General features: G+C 47.0%; 1 protein-coding gene across 1 annotated transcript in view; it reads left to right on the forward strand.

The window, feature by feature from the left end:
* LOC115472463 (P-selectin-like) overlaps positions 1–27,127 on the forward strand; it is a 236,269-nt gene that overhangs the window by 145,194 nt on the left and 63,948 nt on the right. Inside the window, exons 16-21 of the mRNA XM_030206753.1 lie at positions 103–288; positions 1,920–2,105; positions 13,424–13,609; positions 16,391–16,576; positions 20,179–20,364; positions 21,949–22,134. Coding sequence (XP_030062613.1) covers positions 103–288; positions 1,920–2,105; positions 13,424–13,609; positions 16,391–16,576; positions 20,179–20,364; positions 21,949–22,134 — 1,116 coding nt within the window. The remainder of the gene's footprint in view (positions 1–102; positions 289–1,919; positions 2,106–13,423; positions 13,610–16,390; positions 16,577–20,178; positions 20,365–21,948; positions 22,135–27,127) is intronic.

The raw sequence follows: 27,127 nt of genomic DNA on the forward strand, positions 1-27,127 counted from the left end.
AGTCAGGGGGTGGGGGGGGGGGGCATATTTGTTCAGCCTTGTCAAAAGACAGGTTATTGGTTACTGTGCTAAAGATCGTGTTCTCTTTTTTTTATTTTTAAGTAAAACAGTGCAAGCCTTTGACACTGCCAGACCAAGCGCTGCGGAGCTGCAGGGATCCCATCGGTGCTTTCAGTTACCTCTCCGTCTGTGAGTTTAGCTGCGAATTGGGGTTCATTCTGAATGGGTCTGCAAGACTTCAGTGCACAGCTTCTGGTCAATGGACAACAGAGTTACCAATCTGCCAAGGTGCTTTTCCAGTTATTTAATGTCATTCAAAGTAGTACTTCCTTAATTATTTTAACCAGTGTACCATTGTCAAATATGAATAAAGGAGTTAATCAAGAGTTGCAGGGGTATGGATGGATGCTTTGGATTGGTTAGAAAAATAAAGCCTTCTGCTGACTGGTTTTATCTCCTTGCCCCTTTATGCCCCCCTCACTTTATTACAAATTCCTCTACCTAAGAATAAAGTACACTGATAGCGTTCCTAAAAATCAACAAGGATCACTAGCATATGAGCATTAAAGGATAAAAATATAAGGTTTGTTTTCATGTCACGTGATGTCCACCAGATGAACCTTTTGCAGTGATGTGGTAGACCATGGAGAGGCAGCTGTAGAGGCAGAAGCGGTAGCAAGGCAAACTTGATGATAGCAAAAGGGTAATTTTATGTAGCCAGTCCCTCCAATTTTTGGGGCCAAGGTGTGACCCCAGAGGCAGGAACACATTATAAGATTGGAGTCTGTGGCAAAACCAATACCTTCCCCTCCCTGTGGCCACTTGCTCTCCTGGAAAGGCAACAATAAATCACAACCTTCCCTTCCATACATCCCACCTGCTCCCTCACTTGCTCACTCTGCCTGCCAGCCGCCAACTTTCCAACTTCATAGTTGCAAACAATAAGAAACCACTGGACCACAGCTCTATTATAAGTGCCAGTAGCAGCTCTGTTGATCCCGCCCTCCAAAACAGGAAGTTGTATAATGGAGGGGTGCAACCTGCAGAGCTGCTAGTGGTGCACAGAGAGCTATGGTCCTGCAGTTTCTCATTGTTTGGAGCTATGAAGTCGGAGAGTCAGGGGCCTGGCAGGCAGAATAAGCAAGTGAGGGAACAGGTGGGATGCACAGAAGGGAAGGTATTTCTTGTTGAGTAGCAGCCCAGCAGAGGCGCAGGTGAAGGAGTGAATATCGCTGGTGGGGGTAGAGAAGATGGGTAATGGTAATGGTGCTGGTTGATGTTGAGGGGAGTGAAGATGGGTAATTGTACTGGTGGTAGGAGATGGGTAATGGTGCTGTTGTTGGTTAATGTTGTGGGGGGGGGGGGGGGACACAGAAATGAGTTAGTACTCAATAGCAGAGGATTGGAGGAAAGAGACCGGATGATGGTAGGAGGGGAGAGAGAGGGGTGATGCTGGATTCTGAGGGGAGGAGAGAGACGGGGCAATATTTTTTTGGCAGATAATTCTCTTGAGTCTGTTTAGCTTGCATGTTATAGTTATTAACAGAGATATGGGGGGGGGGGGGGGAGGGCAAGAGCAAAGGGGCATAGTGAAGGGGTCCTTCCTTGCTATATTCAGAAATACTGACACAGGTTTTGCCACCCCAAGGATTGAATCTTGTCATGCCACGCTCTATCTCTCTCCTGCCCTACCCCAAACACCTGAGTCACCGACTGCCTATGTGGATTGGTCACTGTTAGAAACAAGATACTGGACTAGAAACAAGATACTGGACTAGATGGACCTTTAATCTGACCACTATGGCAATTTTTATGTTTGTATGTCTGTATGCTAAAGCTAGCTAACAAATTTCTAATAACTGGACACAGATGTGCACACACCACTATAGAATAAAGGTTTTTCTCTCATTTTCAACTAGGTGTACAATGTGAGCCTCTTGTGGCCCCTGCTCATGGAGGGATAAGTTGCTCACACATACTTGGAGTTTTCCAGTACAACTCCAGTTGTAGCTTTGGCTGTGCTGAGGGTTTTTTCATAAATGGACCAGACTCTGTCCTGTGCATGGTATCAGGAGACTGGACAGCACCAGCACCACCTTGTAAAGGTAGTATATATCCGTCATGATCTTTCTATAGCATTTTACTACCATAGCTCTGGACATTACTATAATGCATGTGGACCCAGAATTTGCCTATAAACTCGTACAAGTGTGGATATCATGGCTGCCTATACTGCACATTCATTAGATTTTTTGCAGCTGAAAACTGACCAAAAGTCAAATATATTTTAAAAATAAATATGGTGCATTTTGTTGGAATGTACAGCCAGAGGTTTGAAACACTGGAGGACAGAGTAGAAGAGTCAATAGCCTGAAGATTCCTAAATTTATTGGTGGAGACTGGATGGGACTGGGGAGGAGTGTGAAAGCTATCAGATGATGGTCAGAGAGGGAAGAACTGAGACATAGAAACTGGAGAATGAGCAGTTGGAGAAGAAGATAAGATCAAGATAGTGGCCATTCTGGTGAGCAGGGGTTAGTGGTGCACAGCTGAAGATTGAAAGAGGATGTTAAAGTAAGAAACTGAGAAGTATAAGAGTCAGAGGGATCATTAGCATGAATGTTAAAATCCCAAGAATGAGGGAAGGGGATGAAGGTTCAAGAAAGAAGGAAAGCCAGGAGTCAAAGTCAGTGAGAAAGGAAGAAAGAGTCTTATCAGGGGGTTGATAAATGACTGCTACTTGGAGAGGTAGAGGAGTAAATAGATGGATGGAGTAGACTTTGAAGGAAGAAAAGCAGAGAGACTGAGGTGGAAGAAGAGGTTGGAATCTACAAGAGGGTGAGAGTAGTAGCCCGACAGCATCTCAGCGGCCAACCGGGCGAGGAGTATGGGAGAAAAGGTAACCTCCATGACACAGGGCTGCAGCTGAAGCAGAGTCTTCAGGGCAAAGCCCAGTTTCACTTAGGGCAAGCAGATGGAGAGTACAAGAGATAAAGAGGTCATGGATGTAGGAAAGTTTGTTGCAGATAGAGCGGGCATTCTACAGAGCACACGAGAAAGGCAGAGAAGAAGGGGAGAGGAGAGGAACAGAAATTAGATTGGAGACATCATGGTGTGACCTGCACGAATAGGATGAGAACTGATGTAGAGGACCAGGATTGGGATTGATATCCCCTGCAGAGAGCAGAAGAAGGAGCAAGAGAGTACGGAGAAGAGTAGGAGAGGCACGATGACTATGATGAAGGCGAGATGTACTCAGACAGAATGGAGATGCTTGAATGAAAGAAAGGAAATGTTGAAGATTGAGAGCTGAGAAGGGAGAAGACAAAAAGGATGGTAAGATGAAGAAAGCAGAAGATGGGCAATGTGTTCCGGCGGTATACAGTGGTTTCAGATGGAGAAAGATATTGGGAAGGGACAATACCAAGAAGAGAAACTGTACTGGAGCCATAAGAAATAGCAGAGATAAAATACAAAAGTGTAGAGAAAATATTTCGCATGCTGGCACCTGGAGCAAAGGCCCTGAGTGGATCAGGGTGGACCTGGGCGCAGTGGTGTGCTGGAGCCAGCTCGCACTGGCTCACAAGAGCCGCTTGTTAAATTTTGACAGCTCTTGTGAGCCGGTTGTTGTAGGGGGCGAGCCGGCTCCACTGCATGAGGTAAGCATGGCAGGAGGGCGCCATGCTTACCTCCCCTCCCGCTTCCATCCATGTGTAGCGATGTCCTTCGCCCCCCCATCCTCCCCTGCCGCTCCCATCCGTCCGTTAATTACCTGCCTCGAAGCGCCGCTTTATCTAAAGCCCGCCTGCTGTCCGTCTCCAGCTGCCTTCCCTGCTTGCTTCTCAGGAGTTGGTTCGCGCTGTAGTCCCACCTTCTGATGTCATTCTGACATCATTTCCTTTTCCCGCAGCAGGACTAAGGGCGCGAACCAACTCCTGAGAAGCAAGCAGGGAAGGCAGCTGGAGACGGGCAGCAGGCAGGCTTTAGATAATGCGGCGCTTCGAGGCAGGTAATTAACGGATGGATGGGAGCGGCAGGGGAGGATGGGGGGGGAAGGACATCGCTAGACCTGGATGGGAGCGGGAGGGCAGGGGAGGGAGGAGAACTGCTGGGCATGGATGGGCAGAGGGAGGCAGGGGAGAGAATTGCTGGGCATGGGTGGGCAGAGGGCGGCAGGGGAGAGAACTGCTGGGCATGGATGGGCAGAGGGGGGCAGGGGAGAGAACTGCTGGGCATGGATGGGCAGAGGGGGGCAGGGGAGAGAACTGCTGGGCATGGATGGGCAGAGGGAGGCAGGGGAGAGAACTGCTGGGCAAGGATGGGCAGAGGGAGGCAGGGGAGAGAATTGCTGAGCATGGATGGGCAGAGGGAAGCAGGGGAGAGAATTGCTGGGCATGGATGGGCAGAGGAGAGAATTGCTGGGCATGGATGGGCAGAGGGGGCAGGGGAGAGAAGAGAATTGCTAGGTATGGATGGATAGAGAGGGGCAGGGGAGAGAGGAGAGTTTTAGGACATGGATGGCGGGGAGAGCAAGAAAAATTCTGGACATGGAGGGAAGATAGAGGAAGGAGATTAGATGAGGGAAAAGGAAGTGAGGAGAGAAACTGCACATGGATGGAGAAAATAGGCAGAAGCTGGATCCACTCTACAGTCAAGTATGCGGAGGACCAGAAATGAAGAAGAAAGGAGGAAAGAAAAGAAATAAATGGAAAGGAAGCCCTGGAAACGGAGTCAAGGGAACTGTCGCGTCCCGCCGCGCTCCTACCTGCTCTCCCGCCGTGAGGGGCGGGAGTCAGCGGCCTCCGCGGGGCGGAGTGGCGTTCCGGGGGCTCCGGGGTGGAGGTGGGCGTTGTGGCGGGGGTGGCGGGTCGGCCCGAGACCAGCGGTCGGCGATGGCGACCGCCGGCCCCGCTATCGCCGGGTGTGGAGGCAAGCTTTGCGCCGCTCAAGATGGCGGCGCTGGTATGCGGGCACCGGGGTCTTCCGCGCTCCCGAGCCGGAGCTCCGCCCACCAGGCACCGGGTTGGAGGGCCGAGGCAGTGGCTCCACCTGGGAGGTTGGGCAGCACCAATCCAGGGGGCTCTGCCGACTCCCGGGGCCGGATTGGTGGTCTGCTTCCACGAGGGCGGGGCGGCTAATAAGGCTCAATATTTAAAGAAGGAAGCTAAGCTGACACTTCGCTTCCGGTTCTGTTTCCGTAGCCGCTATCCAAAGACTGTGCTGAGATTCTCCAGGATTGCTAGCCGCCTTGCTAGCCGCTATCCAAAGACTGTGCTGAGAATCTCCAGGATTGCTAGCCGCCTTGCTAGCCGCTATCCAAAGACTGTGCTGAGATTCTCCAGGATTGCTAGCCGCCTTGCTAGCCGCTATCCAAAGACTGTGCTGAGATTCTCCAGGATTGCTAGCCGCCTTGCTAGCCGCTATCCAAAGACTGTGCTGAGATTCTCCAGGATTGCTAGCCGCCTTGCTAGCCGCTATCCAAAGACTGTGCTGAGAATCTCCAGGATTGCTAGCCGCCTTGCTAGCCGCTATCCGAGACTGTGCTGATATTATCTACAGGATTGCTAGCCGCCTTGCTAGCCGCTATCCTAAGACTGAACTTGTTGATTGCTAGCCAGGTCAGTCCGACAACCCCGTGGTTCCGGCAGTCCTGCTGGCCGCCTGCAGCTGGGGGCTCAACCCTTGGTGAACGGCGGCCGCCGTGGGTGAAGAGTCGGGGTTGCACGGCTGTCCTCTGAGGTCCTTCGGGGCCTTGCGGGGCCTAAGGGCTCACCAACAAAAGACAAGACAGGAACCGGAAGCCATGAGCTCGCCTACGCAGCCCGATCTACGGGACCTGGCTAAGGTACTTCAGCAGCAGCAGGAACAGCTGAACGCCCTGTTGGGGGCACTCCAGAACGTGTGCTCTCAGCTGTCGTCGCTTCAGGTACAGAACCAGGCCGCTGCGGTCCAGGGGGCCGCAGCGGCTCCTCGTCCGGGAGGGTTCCGCGCAGGACCTCGGTTCCCTGAACCTGCACGATATGATGGGGCCCCCGGAGGCTGCCGGGGTTTTCCTCAATCAGTGCAACTTAGCCTTCCGGATGCAACTGGAGGCATTTTCATCAGACCAGATTAAGGTGGGATATGTGCTTGGCCTATGCGAGGTGAAGGCCCTGGCATGGGCGTCCCCGCTAAGCGAACAGCAGGACCCCATCCTGGACGATTATGTCGAATTTCAGCGCCGTTTCCGCATGGTGTTCGACCTCCCTGGCAGGCAGTCCTCCGTGGCGTCGGAATTGCTGCGAATTCAACAGGGGGAGGGGACGGTGGCTGATTATGCCATTCGGTTTCGGACCCTCGCCACTGAACTACGTTGGAACCAGGAGTCCCTCACGGCAATCTTTTTGGAAGGATTGCAAGAGCGAATCAAGGACGAATTGGCAGGGCGGGAGGTCCCGGGACAATTGGACGCCCTGATTTCGCTCTGTATTTGAGTGGATACCCGGTTCCAAGAGAGAGCGAGAGCCCAGGCAGAACGGCAGAAGTGGGGATGGGGTGCGTCCCGGACAGGCAAGGGACCGTCCCTCCGCCGTAGTACCCGGGACCCTAAGGAGACTGGTGAAGAGCCGATGGTGATCGGCCGTCAACGATTGGCCCCTTCGGACAGGAGGAAGCGCTTGTGGGGCGGACTGTGCCTGTATTGTGGTGAGGCCGGGCATTTTGTCCGTTCTTGCCCCGCACGAGCGGGAAACGCTTCCCCCAAGGCACCCTGAGGGGAGGGGTCTTGGGGCATTCCGCTCCCCTACCGGATCCTCTGATAACACTGCCAGTAACTCTGCGATGGCACGAGACTATGATCCGGACCCGGGCCCTGGTGGACTCCGGGTCGGGGGGGAACTTTATTTGCCACGAACTTCTGCAACAGATGGGGTGGCCCATGCTTCCCCATCGACCAGCGCTGCAAGTAACATCCATTCAAGGGACTACCTTACCGCAGCCGATCACGGAGATCACACCTTTTTTGGAACTTCAGGTAGGGGAGGATCACCGGGAGGAGGGTCGATTTCTGGTACTCTCTCGGGCCATTCATCTGGTGGTGCTGGGGTTGCCTTGGCTACGGCGCCATACCCCCGTTATTGACTGGACCGAGGGGAAGATCCGGTCTTGGGGTAGCGCCTGTCTGGGAACCTGTTTGAAGGGCCGGAACTTCAGTTGTCCCGCGATGGCAGTTGTCCCCGGGCCGGCGCTGGCGGGTCCGGCCACACTGCTGGTGGACTATCGGGACTTTGCGGATGTATTTAGTCCCGTGGAGGCGGAGGTCCTACCGCCTCATCGGTCCTTTGATTGTGCTATTAGGTTAATGGCGGATACCATGCCACCCCGGGGCCGGCTTTATGCCTTGTCCCGGGAAGAATCCAAGGTGATGCAAGGCTATATCCGGGAGAATCTTCAGAAAGGGTTCATCCGCCCTTCTACGTCCCCTGCCGGGGCCGGGTTCTTTTTTGTGACCAAGAAGGATGGCTCCCTGAGGCCCTGTATTGATTATCTGGGGTTAAATGCCATCACGGTGAAGGATCGATTCCCCTTACCGCTCATCCCTGAACTCTTTGACCGGTTGCAAGGAGCCCAGATCTTTACCAAGTTGGACTTGCGGGGGGCCTACAACTTGGTCCGTATCCGGCAGGGGGACGAATGGAAAACTGCATTTAACACTCATGAGGGGCATTTTGAATATCGAGTGATGCCGTTTGGCCTATGCAACGCCCCGGCAGTGTTCCAAAGATTCATCAATTTTGTGCTCGAGGATTTGTTGAACTCCACGGTGATTGTCTACTTGGATGACATCTTAATTTTTTCCCGGAATCCCGCAGAGCATGTGAGTCATGTTCGTGCCTTGCTACAGCGTTTACGGCAATACCAATTGTTTGCCAAACTCAGTAAGTGCTCATTTCATCAGCGGTCTCTGCCCTTCTTGGGACACATTCTGTTACCCGGAGGCTTGCGGATGGATCCTGACAAGCTCCGCGCCATTCGGGAGTGGCCTCAACCGCTGGGATTGAAAGCGCTACAACAGTTCTTGGGATTCGCGAACTACTATCGGCAGTATTCGCAACTGACAGTGCCGTTGACAGCGCTCACTAAGAAACATGCGAATGTACGGGACTGGCCACCGGAGGCGCAAGCCGCATTCCGGCAGGTAAAGGAGGCTTTCGACTCGGCCTCCATCCTGTTGGCCCCGGATCCAGAGAAACCGTTTATTGTGGAGGTGGACGCGTCCGCCTTGGGCGCAGGGGCGGTCCTCTCCCAAGTCAATACCAAAGGCCGGCGCCAACCTTGCTCCTTCTTCTCTCGTAAATTCTCCCCAGCGGAACGTAATTATATGGTGGGGGATAGAGAACTCTTGGCCTTACAAGAGTGGAGACATTTGTTGGAGGGAGCCGAGCATCGGTTTACGGTAATCACTGACCACAAGAATCTGTTGTATCTCCAAGAGGCCAAGCGGCTGAACCCTCGACAGGCTCATTGGTCCTTATTTTTTGCCAGGTTTCACTTTCAACTGGTTTTTCGGGCTGCCGCCCAGAATACCCCTGCGGACTCCCTCTCCAGAGCATTTGAGGTTCCGGAGGAGACGGAGGAAATTCATCCCATGTTGGATCCTAACTGTCTCAGTGCTGCCGTAGGGGGGGGTCGCTCCCGCGAAAGAACTGGTACCGCCCTCCGACCGAAGAAGTGTCATGCAGTGGGGACATGCCTCTGTATGGGCCGGACATTTTGAGTACCAAAAGACCCTCCGCTTAATTGCTCGACATTAACGGTGGCCTCAGATGAGGCGAGATATCCTTCAGTTTGTCACGACTTGCCCTGTCTGCGCCCGGACGAAGTCTGTAATCGGGCATCCCGTGGGAGACCTGCAACCGCTGCCTGTGCCGACAGCTCCTTGGAGGGAGTTGTCGATGGACTTCATCACCGATCTTCCCAGCTCCCAAGGACACACCGTGATCTGGGTCGTGGTTGACCGTTTCTCCCGGATGGCCCATTTCGTTCCCCTGCCGGGGCTTCCATCGGCGGCATCCTTAGCCCAACAGTTCATTCAACACATTTTCCGGCTTCATGGGCTGCCCACCAGAATCATCAGTGATCGTGGACCCCAATTTACCTCACGATTCTGGAGAGCCTTGTGTGCGGCTCTGGGGGTTGCGACCCACTTCTCGTCAGCCTACCATCCCCAGACCAACGGGATGGTCGAACGGATTAACCAAACATTGAAAGGGTTCTTGCGGGCTTTTGTCAATAAGCGTCAAGATAACTGGGCATCCCTGCTTCCATGGGCTGAGTTTGCCTACAACCACAGTGACCATTCGGACTCTGGGCACTCTCCTTTCTTCTTGGTGTATGGACAACATCCCCGGCTTCCAGCACCTTTTCCCGCAGGCACTGCTACACCCATGGTTTCTCAAACCTTAGCCGATCTGCAGAAGGTCTGGGAGATAGCCCGGGTACAACTACAACGAGTGGCCGCCAAGTATAAGGCCTTCGCGGATCGCCACCGACGCCCTGCACCGGTGCTACAGCCAGGACAAAAGGTGTGGTTAAGTACGAAACACCTAAGATTGCGGGTCCCCTCTCGGAGACTAGGGCCACGGTACATTGGACTGTTTACAATCCAATCTCGGATTGGAGCAGTGACTTACCGGTTGTGGCTCCCAAGGACTTTACGAGTGCATAACGCCTTCCATGTGTCGCTGTTGAAAAGTTTCCGGGGGTCCAAGTGGCATCTACAGAATCAAGAGACAGTTGTTCCGGAGGCGGACCCCGATCCGGAGTATGAAGTTGAGGACATTCTGGACTCCAAGAGGCGGCGGGGCAAGCTGTACTACCTGCTATCTTGGAAGCATTTCGGTTCCGAAGACAACTCCTGGGAACCAGCTACCAACGTTCATGCCCCGGACTTGGTAAGAACCTTCCATGCACGTTTTCCTCTCAAACCGGGTCCCAGGAGAAAGGGGGCATCCGGGGGGGATACTGTCGCGTCCCGCCACGCTCCTACCTGCTCTCCCGCCGTGAGGGGCGGGAGTCAGCGGCCTCCGCGGGGTGGAGTGGCATTCCGGGGGCTCCGGGGTGGAGGTGGGCGTTGTGGCGGGGGTGGCGGGTCGGCCCGAGACCGGCGGTCGGCGATGGCGACCGCTGGCCCCGCTATCGCTGGGTGTGGAGGCAAGCTTCGCGCCGCTCAAGATGGCGGCGCTGGTATGCTGGCACCGGGGTCTTCCGCGCTCCTGAGCCGGAGCTCCGCCCACCAGGCACCGGGTTGGAGGGCCGAGGCAGTGGCTCCACCTGGGAGGTTGGGCAGCACCAATCCAGGGGGCTCTGCCGACTCCCGGGGCCGGATTGGTGGTCTGCTTCCACGAGGGCGGGGCGGCTAATAAGGCTCAATATTTAAAGAAGGAAGCTAAGCTGACACTTCGCTTCCGGTTCTGTTTCCGTAGCCGCTATCCAAAGACTGTGCTGAGATTCTCCAGGATTGCTAGCCGCCTTGCTAGCCGCTATCCAAAGACTGTGCTGAGAATCTCCAGGATTGCTAGCCGCCTTGCTAGCCGCTATCCGAGACTGTGCTGATATTATCTACAGGATTGCTAGCCGCCCTTGCTAGCCGCTATCCTAAGACTGAGCTTGTTGATTGCTAGCCAGGTCAGTCCGACAACCCCGTGGTTCCAGCAGTCCTGCTGGCCGCCTGCAGCTGGGGGCTCAACCCTTGATGAACGGCGGCCGCCGCGGGTGAAGAGTCGGGGTTGCACGGCTGTCCTCTGAGGTCCTTCGGGGCCTTGCGGGGCCTAAGGGCTCACCAACAAAAGACAAGACAGGAACAGATAGAGAGCAGCAGAATCAGAGAAACGAAGTCACCAGACAACAAAGGTAGAAAAAAAATAATTTTATTTTCATTATAGTGTTTGGAATATGTCCACTTTGAGAATCAGGTGCTGAACGTTAAAAGTTTATGTTTATTTACTTATTTATGACATTTTATCCCATATTAAACATGAATTAGATTGGAACCTGGGATCATTTAATTTTTTTTTCCTGGAGAGAGTAATGTGTTGGCCGCCCCCCCCCCCCCCCCCCCCCCCTGGGTATAGCCAGCTCTGCAATTTTTTGGGGGGGCGCAGAGGTGGGTGAGGGGCGCAGTGGTGGATGGGGGGGGGGGGCGCAGAGGTGGATGTGGGGGTGCCAAGGTGGGGGGGGGGGGGGGCGCCGAGGTGGACTGGGGAGAGAGCCTGTTGTTAAAAATTTACCAGCACACCACTGCCTGGGCGTCACCCCGAAGGCAGCTGTGAAGATATGCAGATGGGCTGCAAGTCCTCCACAGGACCTGGAAGGCAGCTGGTGGAAGTTCTAGGCACCTGGAGTGAAGGGCCTGAGTGGATCGGGGTGGAACTGGGAGTCACCCTGGAGAAGGCTATGAGGATATGCACCCTCTCAAAAAAGGAAATGAATGTAGTATATTACTTCTTCGTTATTCTCATTAGTTCCTAAGATTATTATCCTAATGAGGATGATAGCCATGGCCAGTGCGAAATGATAAGGGTGGTTAGCATAGCAGAGGGTGCCAGGTTTTGGAGAAAGGGGGCACCAAAAGCTGCTATGAGGAAAGCTCGACCACTCTACTACTTCTTCACATGTAGCTAAGCTCTTATTGGCTTTAAGCTGTGCACTGAATAAAGGAACTGTTCTGCAAGTCTTACAAGAATGGAGACTGTGAGATTTGCAGCAGAGTTCCTTCTTGCATCATGTGTGCAGAGGAAGTACAGCGGTGCTTATGGCAGCAGAGGTAGGGTTGTGGAGCAGCAGGCTCTGCAGGGAAGAGAAGATAAGATGCTGTATGGAGAACAGGGGGCGTGATGTCAATTCATAGGTTGAAGGGAGCACCAGAAATTCTAGCTCTGTCCCCAGTGACAGTCCTGGGCATGTGCTGAAATGTGGCCAATTGGTACACAATAAAATCCTACACTATTTACTGTTTTGGGTGCTAAATGTTTCTTAATTTTGTAAGATAAAAGCTTAGGTCTAACATTAGCCCCTGCAATATTTAATTGGTTCAAATACTATTTCCATAGAATTCTAATGTTAGATTTATAATTTTATCTACTGTATGAGCAGTACAGTTTACATTTTATTTTATCTCATTAGGGACAGACTGATCTTCACCTGGCTTTGCTCCATTGCATCTTGAATGTGCAGATTGGCCTTTCTTATATCAATGTTACTCAAACCTGTCCTAGAGAACTCCCAGTTAGTTGGATTTTCAGGGTATCTGCAATGAAAATACATATAGTTGAATACACTGCCTCCGCTGAAAACCCAAACAGATGAGTTTCCCAGGACAGGTTTGGTAACCAATGTCTTGAAGAAACTGGAACTGCAAGTCCATACAATCAGGATATGTCCCTAGTGAATCAATATTAGAGATTCTGAGGAGCACCTGGACCTAGTCGGAAGCTATGGAAGCAAAGCTCTCAGCACTATTTTTGGGAAAAAGACTTTATAAGCCCTTATTCATTAAGGAGTCCTTTTACTATGGCATGCTCAAAGGTGGCCTATGCTACTTTTAGTGCATGGATTTCCCACATGCTGGGGCTACCTTTAGCCAGTAAAATGGCTGCGTTTGTGGGGTGGGGGTGGGGGGTTGTAATGGCCACGCACTAATTTCCCCATTAATACATGGCCATTAGCGTAGGAACCCTTACTGCCACCTATTTAGGAGGCGGTAAAGGGTGCCATGCTATTCCCGCGCTAATTGGGTAATGCACAATAATGTGCCTGCACTACCTGATTAGCACAAGCATGCGCCAACTCTCTGCCCATGGGCATGCCTCACATGCTGGAAAATAAAAAATATTTTTCAGTGCTGGATTAGCACACGCTAAGCAGAACACTACCTTGGGATGCCTCAGTGCATCTTGCAGTAGGCCTATGTTAGGCCTACCATGCCTAAGTAAAAGGACCCCTAAGACATTTTCCTCATTCTAGGGGTAATTTTATAAATAGATGCATATTTTTGAGCTTGAAGTATGAGCTTAACTAGGAAACGGCCTCTTACTGTGACCAGCATAAAAATATGCATGTTGCTTGATGGCACGTACTTAGAGGGTGAGCATGTGTACGGGTGAAGTTCGGCGGAGCATAGGTAGAGCCACAATTACATGCATAAGTGATAACATACTCTAAATTTATGCGCATCCTTGTTAACATTTAGGTTCCGGCATTTACGAGAGCTTTAGAGCTGGTGTAAGTGAACATGCTTTAAATTATGGCATGCTTTCAACCACTTGCGTTAAACGTAGATGCTTATTTTCTATATAGTTGGCACCTTGAATAGTGTCTTGGCGTCTTGAATATTTTGAAAGCATGAGACGATACATGTTCGTAAAATGATCTAATATTTTCTCAGCTGTATCATGCGAAGCTCTGCAGCCTGCGGTAAGAGGAAAAATGCACTGTTCACATCCTTTGGGAAACTTCTCTTATCTGTCAACCTGTGAATTCAGCTGTGAGGAGGGCTTTCTTCTAACTGAACCAGGGACTTTGCAGTGCTCCACTGCTGGGAACTGGACCTCACTGCCACCAGAATGCGAGGGTAAGACCTTCCTTTGACTTTTGTCATCCTAAAAAATCAGCCTATCCTGACTTAAGGAGAGGATATAATTCTTGGAAACTAGTTAAAAATCTAGTAATTTTTCAAATGTATCATCTGCAGTTCATTGTCTTTTAATTCTTCTGCAAATCAGAGTATCAGATTACAAATCAAAGTATCAACCTGGTCATATAGGGGTAGATTCAAGAAATTGTGCCAAAATTTAGGTGTGAAATATATGGGCACTAAATGCCAAATCTATAATGGCAAGTGCGTACAAAATTGCTGATATAAAATACAGCGAAAGTCAGCTTGAGCATGGCTAACTTTAGGCACAAGCACTTACTGTCATATCAAAGTCTGGTGTACATGGTCGCGCCTAAAGTTGGCAGTTGCGAGTGTAAATGATAGCGTTTTATAACTTACGTACGCAACTGCAAGACATTCGCCTGACCTGCCTATGTTCACGCTCACTGTTCCCTCTAAGCTGAGTGGGAGTCCTCCAACTGTATTGCTGCCAGTGGGGGGCGGTGTTTCAATATTGTGTTTTCAATGGCTAGAGACAGGCAGGTTCCTTGGAGTCCTGCAGAGCTTGCCTGTTCCTATTGAAAATGTGAGTGAAACAGCACCACCCACTTATCAGGTCACCTCAACACTGTAGCAGATACTTTAAGCCGCAAATTGCATCCCCACGAATGGTCACTAAAAACACGATTATACAATCCCTCTTCAGGTGGGATACAGAGGCATTATAGTATTTTCAGTCTTATTCACCATCCCTTTCCTAATAATTCTTAGGATCCTGTTTGCTTTTTTGGCCACTGCCACTCACTGAGCAGAAGATCTTTTTCTTGGTTGCTGACCCCCAAGTGGACCCTAGCATCAGGTTTTAGATAGGTCTGTTACTGTTTCACTCTAGTCCCTGCTGTCCACTGTGATGGCTTTGCTGGCAGGACCTAAATGGGGAGAGGTTGCCAGTGCCACGCCTGCTTGTTTCACGGCAATGGAGAATTAATTGGCTTGCCTAAGACTACAAGGGGCTGCAGTGGCATTTGAACTTGGGCCCTCTGATTTCTAGTCTGATGCTCCAGCCATTAGGCTGCTCCTATGCCTTGCCCTGGACATTACTGCTGCTTTATTATGACAGGTTTTCTACAATATGTAAGTCTGCAATGTGTTTGTTTTTTGTTTTTTACTGGAGCTCTGTTTGTGTAAAGTTTGTGACAGTTATAGAATGTATGTACATGGGATAGTTTTTTCTTCTGAGATGGCAACTCTAATGCTAACAGTTGGCTGTAGAGGGCCAAGTGAAGGGTCAGGCATGAGGGCGGAAACAAGGGAGGTGTAGGGGTGGGGCATGGAGGAAGGCAGGTGTTGAGTTTTTCTTTGCCAAAAAGTCGGCAACTCTAAGAGGCTAAGAATGCAAAAGCCAAATGGCAAGTAATTACACCACAGCACAATTGATTTTCACAATCTTCTGAAAGAATGGCCACTAGAATCAACCATATCAAAAATACTAGCTTCGTCGAAAGCAGCTTTATCTGTCAACAAATTACTCCAATTGGATACCCATAGCTCTTGTATAGGCGTACAAAAAGATATGGAAACAGGAACTGAATGATTCATTATCTGATCAACAATGGTCATAATTCTGGCTCCAGACCAAAATGGGACAAAAACTCTCACTCCTGGACCTGTGTAACTTAGCAGCTCTGAGTGAGACCTCTTAAAGTTCTGCATAAGAAACAGCCAGTGGTTAAGTTGAGAAGTTAAGAGATAGAGGTTAGTTCAAGAAGCAGAGGTTAGTTGAAGACAGGGAACAAACCTTAATTAGTGGATCAGTAAGAAAGGCCACTTTTACCACAGTTTGATAAAAGGGACCCTAAATTTTTAAAGGCACATAATAAACAAAAGCACATCTCCAGGTATGCTGACTAGAACCAGAGGGATGTTAGGATATATAGGAGAAGGCATAGCCAACAGAAAAAAAAGGTAGTCATGCCTCTGTACAAGTCATTGGCAAGATCCAGGGCCCCTGGTTTCCTGTGACTCTGGAGCCATGGGAAAAACTGCAAAATCCAATCCTTCTAGTGAATTCCTTGTTCTCCCACTAGACAAGTGTTTCTCAGTCCTCTCCTGGAGGAACACCTAACCAGTCAGGTTTTCAGGATTACCACAATGAATATGCATGAGGTAGACATACTTGCATATATTGGAGTGCCACATTTTGCATATTCATGTCTGGCAATCCTGAAAACCCCAGTGGCTAGATGTGCCTCCAGGAAAGGACTGAGTACTGTACTAAGTCAGTGCCTTTGTGCCAGGAATGAAACTGAGCAGACTAGATGGGCCAGATGATACGGGTGTGCAGTCAGTAATTTTTTGTTTCATTGTCATTTCTCATGTTGTTTACGGGATTATTCATTTTGTTTGAGGGTTTTGGCCTTTTTTTTTAATGTTAGGGGAGCAACATTATCAAGACTGCATCCACTTTTGGAAAAGGTTTGTACATGTGTGCACTATGGGCATGCATTGTGGTTTCCACATGCACGCATTATCGAGAAAGAGGGCATACTCTGTACGAAAGAGGGTGTCCTCTTTGCAAACAGCGTGCACTCTTTTGAAAGAGTACACACAGTTGACAAACGTGTACACTACTGCTTGTTTTCATAGGAGAATGACATAAAATGACATATCCCATGTTTTTTCAAATGAATGCAGATCCCTACCAAATGATCCTTTTCTGATATCATGTTCTACTTTTCTGTGTGTTTAATATTACAGCTGTGAAATGCTCAAGGTTGGAAGCCCCAGACAGAGGAATCATGGATTGCTCCAATTTCTTTGGAGATTTCACTTATAACTCTAGCTGTGACTTTTCCTGCGAGGATGGGTTTGTGATAGAGGGGTCAAAGGTACTCATGTGTACAGCATTTGGAAACTGGACTGGATTTGCACCGTCATGCCACGGTATGAGTTGGGGTTAAAAGGTATATTACAGAATGTTATTTTTGAGAATCTTGTACAATTTTATTAGATTGAAAAGCTAATTAAATCATTTCCAAAGGTGCAAAGCAAACAGTGAGGACTGCCTATCATAGTAACATAGTAAATATTGGCAAATAAAGACCTGCACGGTCCATCCAGGATGCCCAACAAGGTGGCCAGTGTTGAATATGGCACTCTGCACAGGTTCCACTTCTTTATGATTTTAACATTGGTATACTTAAGTCTCTGTTTCTCTCTGCTGATTTTGGGGCACAAACTGTAGAAGTCTGCTCAGTACAGGTCCTACTTCCCAGCTACTGGAGTTGCTGTTGAAGCCCACTCTATTCTTGACCCCGATCTGTTTTTGCCATTTAAGGGGCCCAGACCATATGATATAATAGAGGTCTATAAAATAATGAACGGAACGGGTACACATGAATCTCTCGTTTACTCTTTCCAAAAACACTAAGATTAGGGATCACTTTCGAAAATGAGCTGGATAACCAGTTAGGGATGGATATTTAGCGCTAAACCAGCTATGTTCAGCGATTAAAATAGATCGCATAAATAGCAGGCCGATCTTTAACCTCTAAAAAGTTAAACTGTTAGTGGTGAATATCGACTTAACAGGTAAACCTTTTAGCAGTTAACTCCCCCCCCCCCCCCCCGGATATTCAATGCTAATTGCAGGAAATGGCCTGACACTGAATATCCAGGTTTCACGCAGGCAGAGGACAGCAAAAGCATTACCTGCCACTGGCTGAGTATTGGGCCCTATGTGTATAGTAGCATTGTCTTCACTGGCTTCCCATGGAATACCGTATAAATTTAAAATCCTTACACATAAAGCATTACATGGCACTCCTTCTTATCTGGCATCGTTAACAATATCCTACACACCAGCGTATACTATTCACTTATTGATAACAGACTTGTTCTAACCCCCCACCCCCAACCAAAGCACAGTGGAAGTCCACAAGAGCATCTGCTTTTTACTTTCTTGCCCCTGCCCTTTGGAACTCTCTCCCCAAAAATGTGAGATTAGAAGGTTCTTTACCAATGTTCCGCAAAACATTGAAAACATACTTTTTGAATTGGCCTTTATGCAGTAGTATGGATATTCAGTTTAGGTGCTCTGCAGCGAGGGCAGTGATATTTGAGTGCAGCAATATGTATTGTATAGATTGTATGGGTTTTTATTTTGTGGTTTTTATTATGTTACTGCATATATGACGTTGTGTCTTTCCTGTGGTTTGATTGTATGTTTGAGGTTTGAGTGACTGAGTTCTTCTCTATCAGTACATTGTACATTTGAGTGACTGCGTTCTATCCTATTGGCGTTCCTTTCCTTATTTTTATTTTGTATTTTATCTTTGTACACCGTTTCGATTTGTTTTTCAACGAGGAACGGTATATCAAATTCTGATAAACGATAAATGATAATATTCAGTTGCTATATTATAGAGATGGGCTGTCGTTTGCAATGACATGGTAAATATCAATCTGAATTATATGCCTCACGGTCTCTTCCCATTCCTCCAAGGTATGAAGAGCAGAAAGTGTTTATAGTTTTGAAAAGATGGTAAGGACAGACAATCGTCCCCTGGTACCTATACAATCTTTTCAAATAATGTAACTCAGCAAGAACAATTTATTTGTATAACTGTCCCAACAAGAAGACCTTTAAACTGAATCTATGAGAAGAAGGGAGATTTCTTATCCTCAAAGGTTTACAAGGTTTATTTTTTATAATAATACCAATATATACAATAGCATTAGCACTATACACAGTACAGTGGAAGATAGTTTTTAGTTTATTAAAACTTACTATACTGCCTAATCTAACTTGCAGATCTGGGCAGTTACAGACTGAAAACATAAATAAGCAAAGTTAGAAAAGAACTACAATTTATTAAAAGGAAATAAATTGTATCAGTCATAGCAATTCAATCATACTTAGACTGGAGGGAAACATAAGGCAAGGCAAGGCCAGGACAGAAAAAGAAAGAGGAACAAAAAAGAGGAGGAACAGTGATATTGACACAAAGTGAGATAACCTACCTAGCTCTATTGTGTAGCCTGCTGTAAAAGGGATAATTCTATAAGAAACCACCTGGATTTAGGCAGCAAGACAAATATGTGCATAAATGACCATTTTCTGGCTCTGTGCTATTGTCGATGGCAGGTGGGCATTCAAATGGATATAGTTTTTGGCAAAGCATGGGCAGGACGAAAATTTATGCACATGCAATATAATGTAAACACATTCTTTAAGCTTAGCAGAGATTGGATGGCAGCGCCGGTGGTTAGTTGGTGGGGCTAGTGCTGGGTAGACTTCTATGGTCAGGTATACATATAAAGTAGCACATATGAGTTTATCTTGTTGGGCAGACTGGATGGGACCGTACAGGTCTTTTTCTGCCGTCACCTACTATGTTACTATGTATGTATGTTACTATACATGCCCAGCACTTACACCAACTCTGTGGCTGGAGTAAGTGACTGTGCCTAAAATATAGGCTTGATTCTGACCTATGATGCCAGGATTCTATAAAGAAAAGTATGCGCCTACATTTTCATGCAGAATAGGCTGCAAATAGGTAAGTGCTTGGTACCTAATAACAGATACCATTTTATAGACTTACCTTCAAAATAACCAGAAGTAGAGAAATAGCCTAATGGTTAGTGCAGTGGGCTGAGAAACAGGGGAACCAAGCTTGACTCCCACTGTAGTTTCTTGTGACCATGGGTAAGTCACTAAGGGCCCCTTTTACAAAGTGGCGGTAAGCCCAATGCGGGCTTATTGCTCGCTAAAAAGGAAGTACCGCCAGACTACCACAGCAGCCCAGCAGTAGTTCCCATCCCTAGCGCACTGTCATATCTGGCGATACAAATTTTTTTTAATTTTTGCAGCACCAGTGTGTACCCGGTGATAATTGGGCAGTTCCATGTGCTGCTGGTTATTGTCAGGTTAGCGCAGGAGCCCTTACCGCCAGCTCAATGGGTAGTGGTAGGGGCTCCCCCCCCCCCCCCGAAATGGCCATGCGACAAGTGCTTCACTTGCTGCATGACCATTTCCTGAAAAAAAAGGAAGACATACCTTTTACCCACTGAAGGGGCCCTGAGTGGAGGAGTGGCCTAGTGGTTAGGGTGGTGGACTTTGGCCCTGGGGAACTGAGGAACTGAGTTCGATTCCCGGCACAGGCGGCTCCTTGTGACTCTGGGCAAGTCACTTAACCCTCCATTGCCCCATATAAGCCGCATTGAGCCTGCCATGAGTGAGAAAGCGCGGGGTACAAATGTAACAAAAAAAAAAAAAGTAAAAGGGAGCCTTGGCGCACATCAAAAACACGTGTCGATCCCAGTGCAGGCCACCTTTTGCTGCAACTTGGTAAAGGGGGCCCTTAACCCTCCATTGCCTCAGGTACAAAACCTAGATTGTGAGCCCACCAGGGACAGAGAAAGTACCTGTATATAATACGTAACCTGATTTGATTCGTCTGAATGCATGATCAGTAAATAAGTACCAATGTGTATATTAATTTATCCATCTGTTTTTCTTTTATAAACATTTCATATTACAGCTGTGAGATGTCCAGTACTGAAGGCCACAGAACGGGGAATCATGAATTGCTCCAGTTTCTTTGGAGATTTTACTTACAACTCCAGCTGTGACTTTTCCTGCGAGGATGGTTTTGTGAGAGATGGGCCAGGAACATTCAAGTGTACAGCACTTGGAAATTGGAACTCACCTCCTCCCTCATGCTACGGTGCAGAAAGGGGTTAAAAAGGGTATCTGTGGGATGGGAGTAATGGCATTTAATCACAATGGATTAAAAATGTATTAGAATTAATTTGCAGAATGAATATCAAATAGAACTGTATGATTTGTACATCGAGACGAAAGACTAGGAAAAGGCATCTGGCACAATCAAAGACAGTCACGACACTACAAGCTATTTTTACAAGAAAAAGAAAAGAAAAGAACATGTATGTGAAAATCATAGCGAGGGACAGGCAAGTTCTGCAGGACTCCAGAGGACCTGCTTGTTCCTAGTGATTGAGAACACAATATTGAAGCATCTCCCTCTACTGGCAGCAACGTGGATGGAAGACTCCCATATAGTTTAGAGGGAACAGTGCACAAACTTATATGTGTAAATTATAGAATACTATAATTTACCTGCATTTTTTAAAACAATCTAGAACAAGCACTTCCACTGGCTCTATGGCTGGTATAAGTGGTCACACTTAAATTATACGCTTATATTTGTGCTGCTATGCCAGTATTCTATAGAGAAAAGTAGGCACCTACTTTCCTTTATAGAATAGACTCCAAATAGGCACCTTCTTGGAACCTAAATATAATTAACTTTTATATTATGTAAAATTGTCCTCCACATGTACATTGTAAATAGTTTCCAATTCAATACAAATTTTTAGCAAAGGCAAAAAGCTTCACTAAACATGTATGTTAAAAGGTTGTGTTTATGCACATGTAAAATATAAAACGGGGTGATAAGTTCAATAGTTCAATAACCTCATTCTCCAGCAAGCACTAAATTTACTGAGAATGAGTAATAGCCATTGGGCTCTCCTGATTCCTCCCTCCTTCCTAATAATACATGGCCTCTAGGTCTGTCCTGTACTTTCTCAAAGATCACAACTGGAATCTGAACTTCCCAATAAAGCTATCAAGTTACCCAGAGGGATATTTTAGACCAGTCCTGGACTTCTAACATCCCCATCCTGATGCATTATGGGACCATCAGCATTCATTTTCAATGGGTAGCATCAGAGACTAAAAATGCCACACTGTTTTGAGATGTAAATTCAAAACCAAGGCCAGCCAAAAAGTCTTCCTTCTGGAACTGGGCAACTTTGGCAGCTCTGTTGCAAGCAAGACTTTGCTGGCAGAATGGAGTTCATTTTTCTGTCGACAAAAATACTGCAGAAATCAAAAATGGCACTTCCAAGCTGCATGTACTGTAAATGCTCCAGGGCAACATGGGAATTTAAATTTGGGCTTCAGAGGAAGACAAAAAGCCATTGTTTTATATTGAGTGGGAACCATCAAGGGTAGGCTCCCGCATACGATACTGACCTCACGCTTTTGGCCAGCGCAAGTGATTTAAAGATACAGAGAAGACGCCAGTTGAAAGGCCTTTAATCTAGTCCTGAATTGTAAATCAGGTTAATTTTTGTGCCTTCCTTTTGATTACTGCAAAGAGAATATGATAAGAGAATCAGAAGACAGCTGAATTTAAAGGTCCTGATTGTTAAACTTTAACCTGCTATATAATAATTAATTTAAATTTCTATGTTATTCTCCCATTTTATGTTTATTTTTACAGCTGTGAGATGCCTTTATTTGGAGGACCCAGAAAATGGAATCATGGATTGCTCCAATTTCTTTGGAGATTTTACCTATAACTCCAGCTGTGACTTTTCCTGTGAGGATGGCTTTGTGAGAGATGGGCCAGGAACTCTCAAGTGCACAGCACTTGGAAATTGGACCTCACCTCCACCCTTATGCCACGGTACAGAAAGGGGTTTAAAAGGGGTATCCGTGGGACAGAAGAAATGGTGATTAATCTCCATAGATCTAAAAGCTATTAGACGTATCTTTCAGCATGAGTAGCAAAGAAAACTGTATGGTTTGTACATTGGAGGGAGTGACCAGGACAAGTACCTGGATGGCATAATCAAAGACAGTCATAATATTACAAGATGTTTTTACAAGAAAAGAGAAAATATATATAACTGAAAATCATTCATGCTATGTGACTGTAGAATGCAGCACCAAGAATTACTGATTGTAAAATATAACCAGAACATTGAACCAAATAGATGCATGGTTAGGAATCCATGGGATAAATATTCATAGGGTTACAATTGGGGAGAGAAAAAAGAGGACACAAAAGTAAAAATGGTTGCTACCTTTGCTGTAGAAATATTTAATTGTAGCGAATGTGTAAATGACTTTTAGTTAATGAACACACATTAAACAGTGACTTACAGTACAGTAGACATTAATCTACTAATCAAAAACTTCCAGATATGAGTTTCACTGAGTCAGAGCCCAAGCATAAGTATCAGAAAAGCAGATATACCTCAACAACTTTGGCTGGCTTCTGAGTTATGTGTGAAAGTTTTTGCATGATATATGCTTATAGTTGTGCTCCAGAAATAAAATTCATTTGGCAGATTCAACCAGCAGGGCAACAAAGAAGAGATCAGCAATGCCTTTCTCTCTCTTTAGCACCCTTATGTGATCAGACTGAGTAATAGGCCAGAGATGGTTTCTCTCATTATGTGGGCATGTGTGTTGGTCATAGATATATAAAAGAAAAAGAGGAGAGCGATCACATGATGCATTGAGAGCAGCAGACGTGACTCTGCACCTCTCCCAGGACCCCGAGCCCCTCTCTTTAAATAAGTGACTCCCCAAACGCAATAAACAGACATCTGATATTGCACGCAGTATCTCTTAGCTACACGGACAAATATTTGGCAGTGAAGGGGAACCCTATGCTGGTGAAGACATTAAAGGGAGAGAAAATTAAGACCCGCACCAGTGAGGACAAGACAGCGACTGCAGATCCTACGCGGCCCCTACCTTCACAGCACAACAATTACAACAACTCACTGAAGCAGTTAGTAAAGCTTTTGAACTTCGCTGGGAACTGTTATCGGACCAGTTATCTAGTTTTGAATCCCTGCTAGCAGATACAACTCACTGTAAAATGGAGGTGGAGGAGAGAATTTTGGCCCTGGAAGACACGAGATCCATAACGGAAGCTAGGGTACAGGTCCTTGAGCAACAATTAACAAAACAAGCCTTACATCTCGATGACATTGAAAACTGAGCCAGACGGGTCAATTTATGGATCGTCAATATCCCTGATCCACTTCCAGACCACTCTTTGAAATCCATGCTGGAGAGCTAGATCAAAAAAGAATTTGCATTATCGGACAGCTTTGGGCCATTGTGCCTAGAGAGGGCCCACAGCATGGGACACAAGCAGAATGGAGGCAACCACTTGAGGACTGTGATTGTAAAAATTCATAACTACTTACATAAACTTGAAATTTTGTAAGGCTTCAGGCTTAAACGTACTATACTAATATATGAGGGACCTCCAGTTCAAATATATCAGGATTACACTGAAGCTCACAGCCATAAGTACATAAGTACATAAGTAGTGCCATACTGGGAAAGACCAAAGGTCCATCTAGCCCAGCATCCTGTCACCGACAGTGGCCAATCCAGGTCAAGGGCACCTGGCACGCTCCCCAAACGTAAAAACATTCCAGACAAGTTATACCTAAAAATGAGGAATTTTTCCAGTCCATTTAATAGCGGTCTATGGACTTGTCCTTTAGGAATCTATCTAACCCCTTTTTAAACTCCGTCAAGCTAACCGCCCGTACCACGTTCTCCGGCAATGAATTCCAGAGTCTAATTACACGTTGGGTGAAGAAAAATTTTCTCCGATTCGTTTTAAATTTACCACACTGTAGCTTCAACTCATGCCCTCTAGTCCTAGTATTTTTGGATAGCGTGAACAGTCGCTTCACATCCACCCGATCCATTCCACTCATTATTTTATACACTTCTATCATATCTCCCCTCAGCCGTCTCTTCTCCAAGCTGAAAAGCCCTAGCCTTCTCAGCCTCTCTTCATAGGAAAGTCGTCCCATCCCCACTATCATTTTCGTCGCCCTTCGCTGTACCTTTTCCAATTCTACTATATCTTTTTTGAGATACGGAGACCAGTACTGAACACAATACTCCAGGTGCGGTCGCACCATGGAGCGATACAACGGCATTATAACATCCGCACACCTGGACTCCATACCCTTCTTAATAACACCCAACATTCTATTCGCTTTCCTAGCCGCAGCAGCACACTGAGCAGAAGGTTTCAGCGTATCATCGACGACGACACCCAGATCCCTTTCTTGATCCGTAACTCCTAACGCGGAACCTTGCAAGACGTAGCTATAATTCGGGTTCCTCTTACCCACATGCATCACTTTGCACTTGTCAACATTGAACTTCATCTGCCACTTGCACGCCCATTCTCCCAGTCTCGCAAGGTCCTCCTGTAATCGTTCACATTCCTCCTGCGACTTGACGACCCTGAATAATTTTGTGTCATCGGCGAATTTAATTACCTCACTAGTTATTCCCATCTCTAGGTCATTTATAAATACATTAAAAAGCAACGGACCCAGCACAGACCCCTGCGGGACCCCACTAACTACCCTCCTCCACTGAGAATACTGGCCAAGCAATCCTACTCTCTGCTTCCTATCTTTCAACCAGTTCTTAATCCATAATAATACCCTACCTCCGATTCCATGACTCTGCAATTTCTTCAGGAGTCTTTCGTGCGGCACTTTGTCAAACGCCTTCTGAAAATCCAGATATACAATATCAACCGGCTCCCCATTGTCCACATGTTTGCTTACCCCCTCAAAAAAATGCATTAGATTGGTGAGGCAAGACTTCCCTTCACTAAATCCGTGCTGACTTTGTCTCATCAGTCCATGTTTTTGTATATGCTCTGCAATTTTATTCTTAATAATAGCCTCCACCATCTTGCCCGGCACCGACGTCAGACTCACCGGTCTATAATTTCCCGGATCTCCTCTGGAACCTTTCTTAAAAATCGGAGTAACATTGGCTACCCTCCAGTCTTCCGGTATTACACTCGATTTTAGGGACAGATTGCATATTTCTAACAGTAGCTCCGCAAGTTCATTTTTTAGTTCTATTAATACTCTGGGATGAATACCATCAGGTCCCGGTGATTTACTACTCTTCAGCTTGCTGAACTGACCCATTACATCCTCCAAGGTTACAGAGAATTTGTTTAGTTTCTCCGACTCCCCCGCTTCAAATATTCTTTCCATCTGAATGAACTTGAAAGCAGCACCAACATAAACAAGTAACTGTTTGGTATTGATAATTTAAGATGTTGTTTAGGGAGCCATATATATATGGAAGGGTCACAGTATAGTCAGTTGGTATAACATGGGGAATATATAAATGTTTGTTTGATAAATGTAGAGTGGGGTTTGGGGACCTCAGCATCTTAAGTGAATTCTTATATTTCACCACAATACCGGTGGGGAATATACTGGGGAAAATGGAGGGATTGGGGATCGTTGGAGGGGGGAGGTGTTATGGCCTGCAGGAAAGGCTGTGTTCCACAGGGCCATTATAGCATATTTAAGCGCGCGGAAGAAGCATTTGGCACAGGGGATTATTGTTCTCGAGCGTAAACTGAAAGCAGCAAAAAACCCATACAGCGCTAGACCCACTCCAATCACCTACGATACCCTTCAGGCAACACATTTAGCTTTAAATGCCCATATCCATGAGTGAACATTAAAATTACTGCAATACAGACAACATAAATTTTTCAAATTTGGCAACAAGGCGGGAAAATTACTGGCTAGGGTAACAAAATCATGGGCCAGGCATCGGTTTATATCCTCAACAAAAGTACCTGAGGGGTGGGAGGTTGACTCACCATGAATATGGGAGAAATAGCAAAGGTGCTGGTGGAGCACTTTAGAACAGCATACCAACCCAGAGCTGAAACACAGGACTTGACAGAGGCCATAAAAAGATTATCTGAGACTGTCAGGTCTGCAACAGTTTTCCCCTACAGTAAGAAAACAACTTAAGAAGGCCTATTCGGGCGAAAGAGGGTACAAGAAGTTATGAAGACCCTAAAAAGAGGCAAAGCCCTGGGTCCAGATGGGTATACCGGGGAGTTTTATCAAATGCTACAGCATCAATTAGTGTGGTCCTTAGTGCATTATTATGAGGAGGTAGTGGAGGCAAAGACATTCCCTTGCAACAAAAATATGGCACTAATTAGTCTGATACCAAAACCATCATGACCATGTAATGAGCTGGGTAGCTACCGGCCAAATATTTTCCTGAGTGCTAGCTGGGAGACTCGCAGAAGTCCATAGTGATCAGGCAGGCTTTATTAAAGGCAGACAGCCAGTCTTAAACATTCACAAACTGTTACTCTCCCTGTCCTACTGTCAACAACAGGAAACGCCTTTATTGGTGACGAGCTTAGATGCAGAACGGGCATTTGGCTGTGTGACCCGGAAGTTTCTGTTTGAGATGTTGAGTTTTGTGGGCGTGGAGGGGTGGTTTGTTCAGGCGATACATTATACGCAAATGCTAATGCAGCACTTTTGGTAAATGGTGTTCACACAGAATCCGTCCTGGTGAGCTGTGGCATGAGACAAGGATGCCCGCTGTCCCCCCTTCTTTTCATTCTCACACTGGAACTCCTATGTACTATAGGGAGTGTGGACAGACTTTTAAAGTACTACCATTTAGAGACAATTTACTATAGCTGCTTACAGACCCCCACATCCTTGGTAGTTGTGTTGCAGGAACTTCTGGAGGAGTATAGGAAGCTTTCTGGGCTTCAAACTTAAAAATATGAAGTTGAGAGCTTTACCCTCCATACCCCAAGTTCAAGAGGCTTTGCC

Source organism: Microcaecilia unicolor, chromosome 6 (assembly GCF_901765095.1).
Source record: "Microcaecilia unicolor chromosome 6, aMicUni1.1, whole genome shotgun sequence".
Lineage (NCBI taxonomy): Eukaryota > Metazoa > Chordata > Amphibia > Gymnophiona > Siphonopidae > Microcaecilia > Microcaecilia unicolor.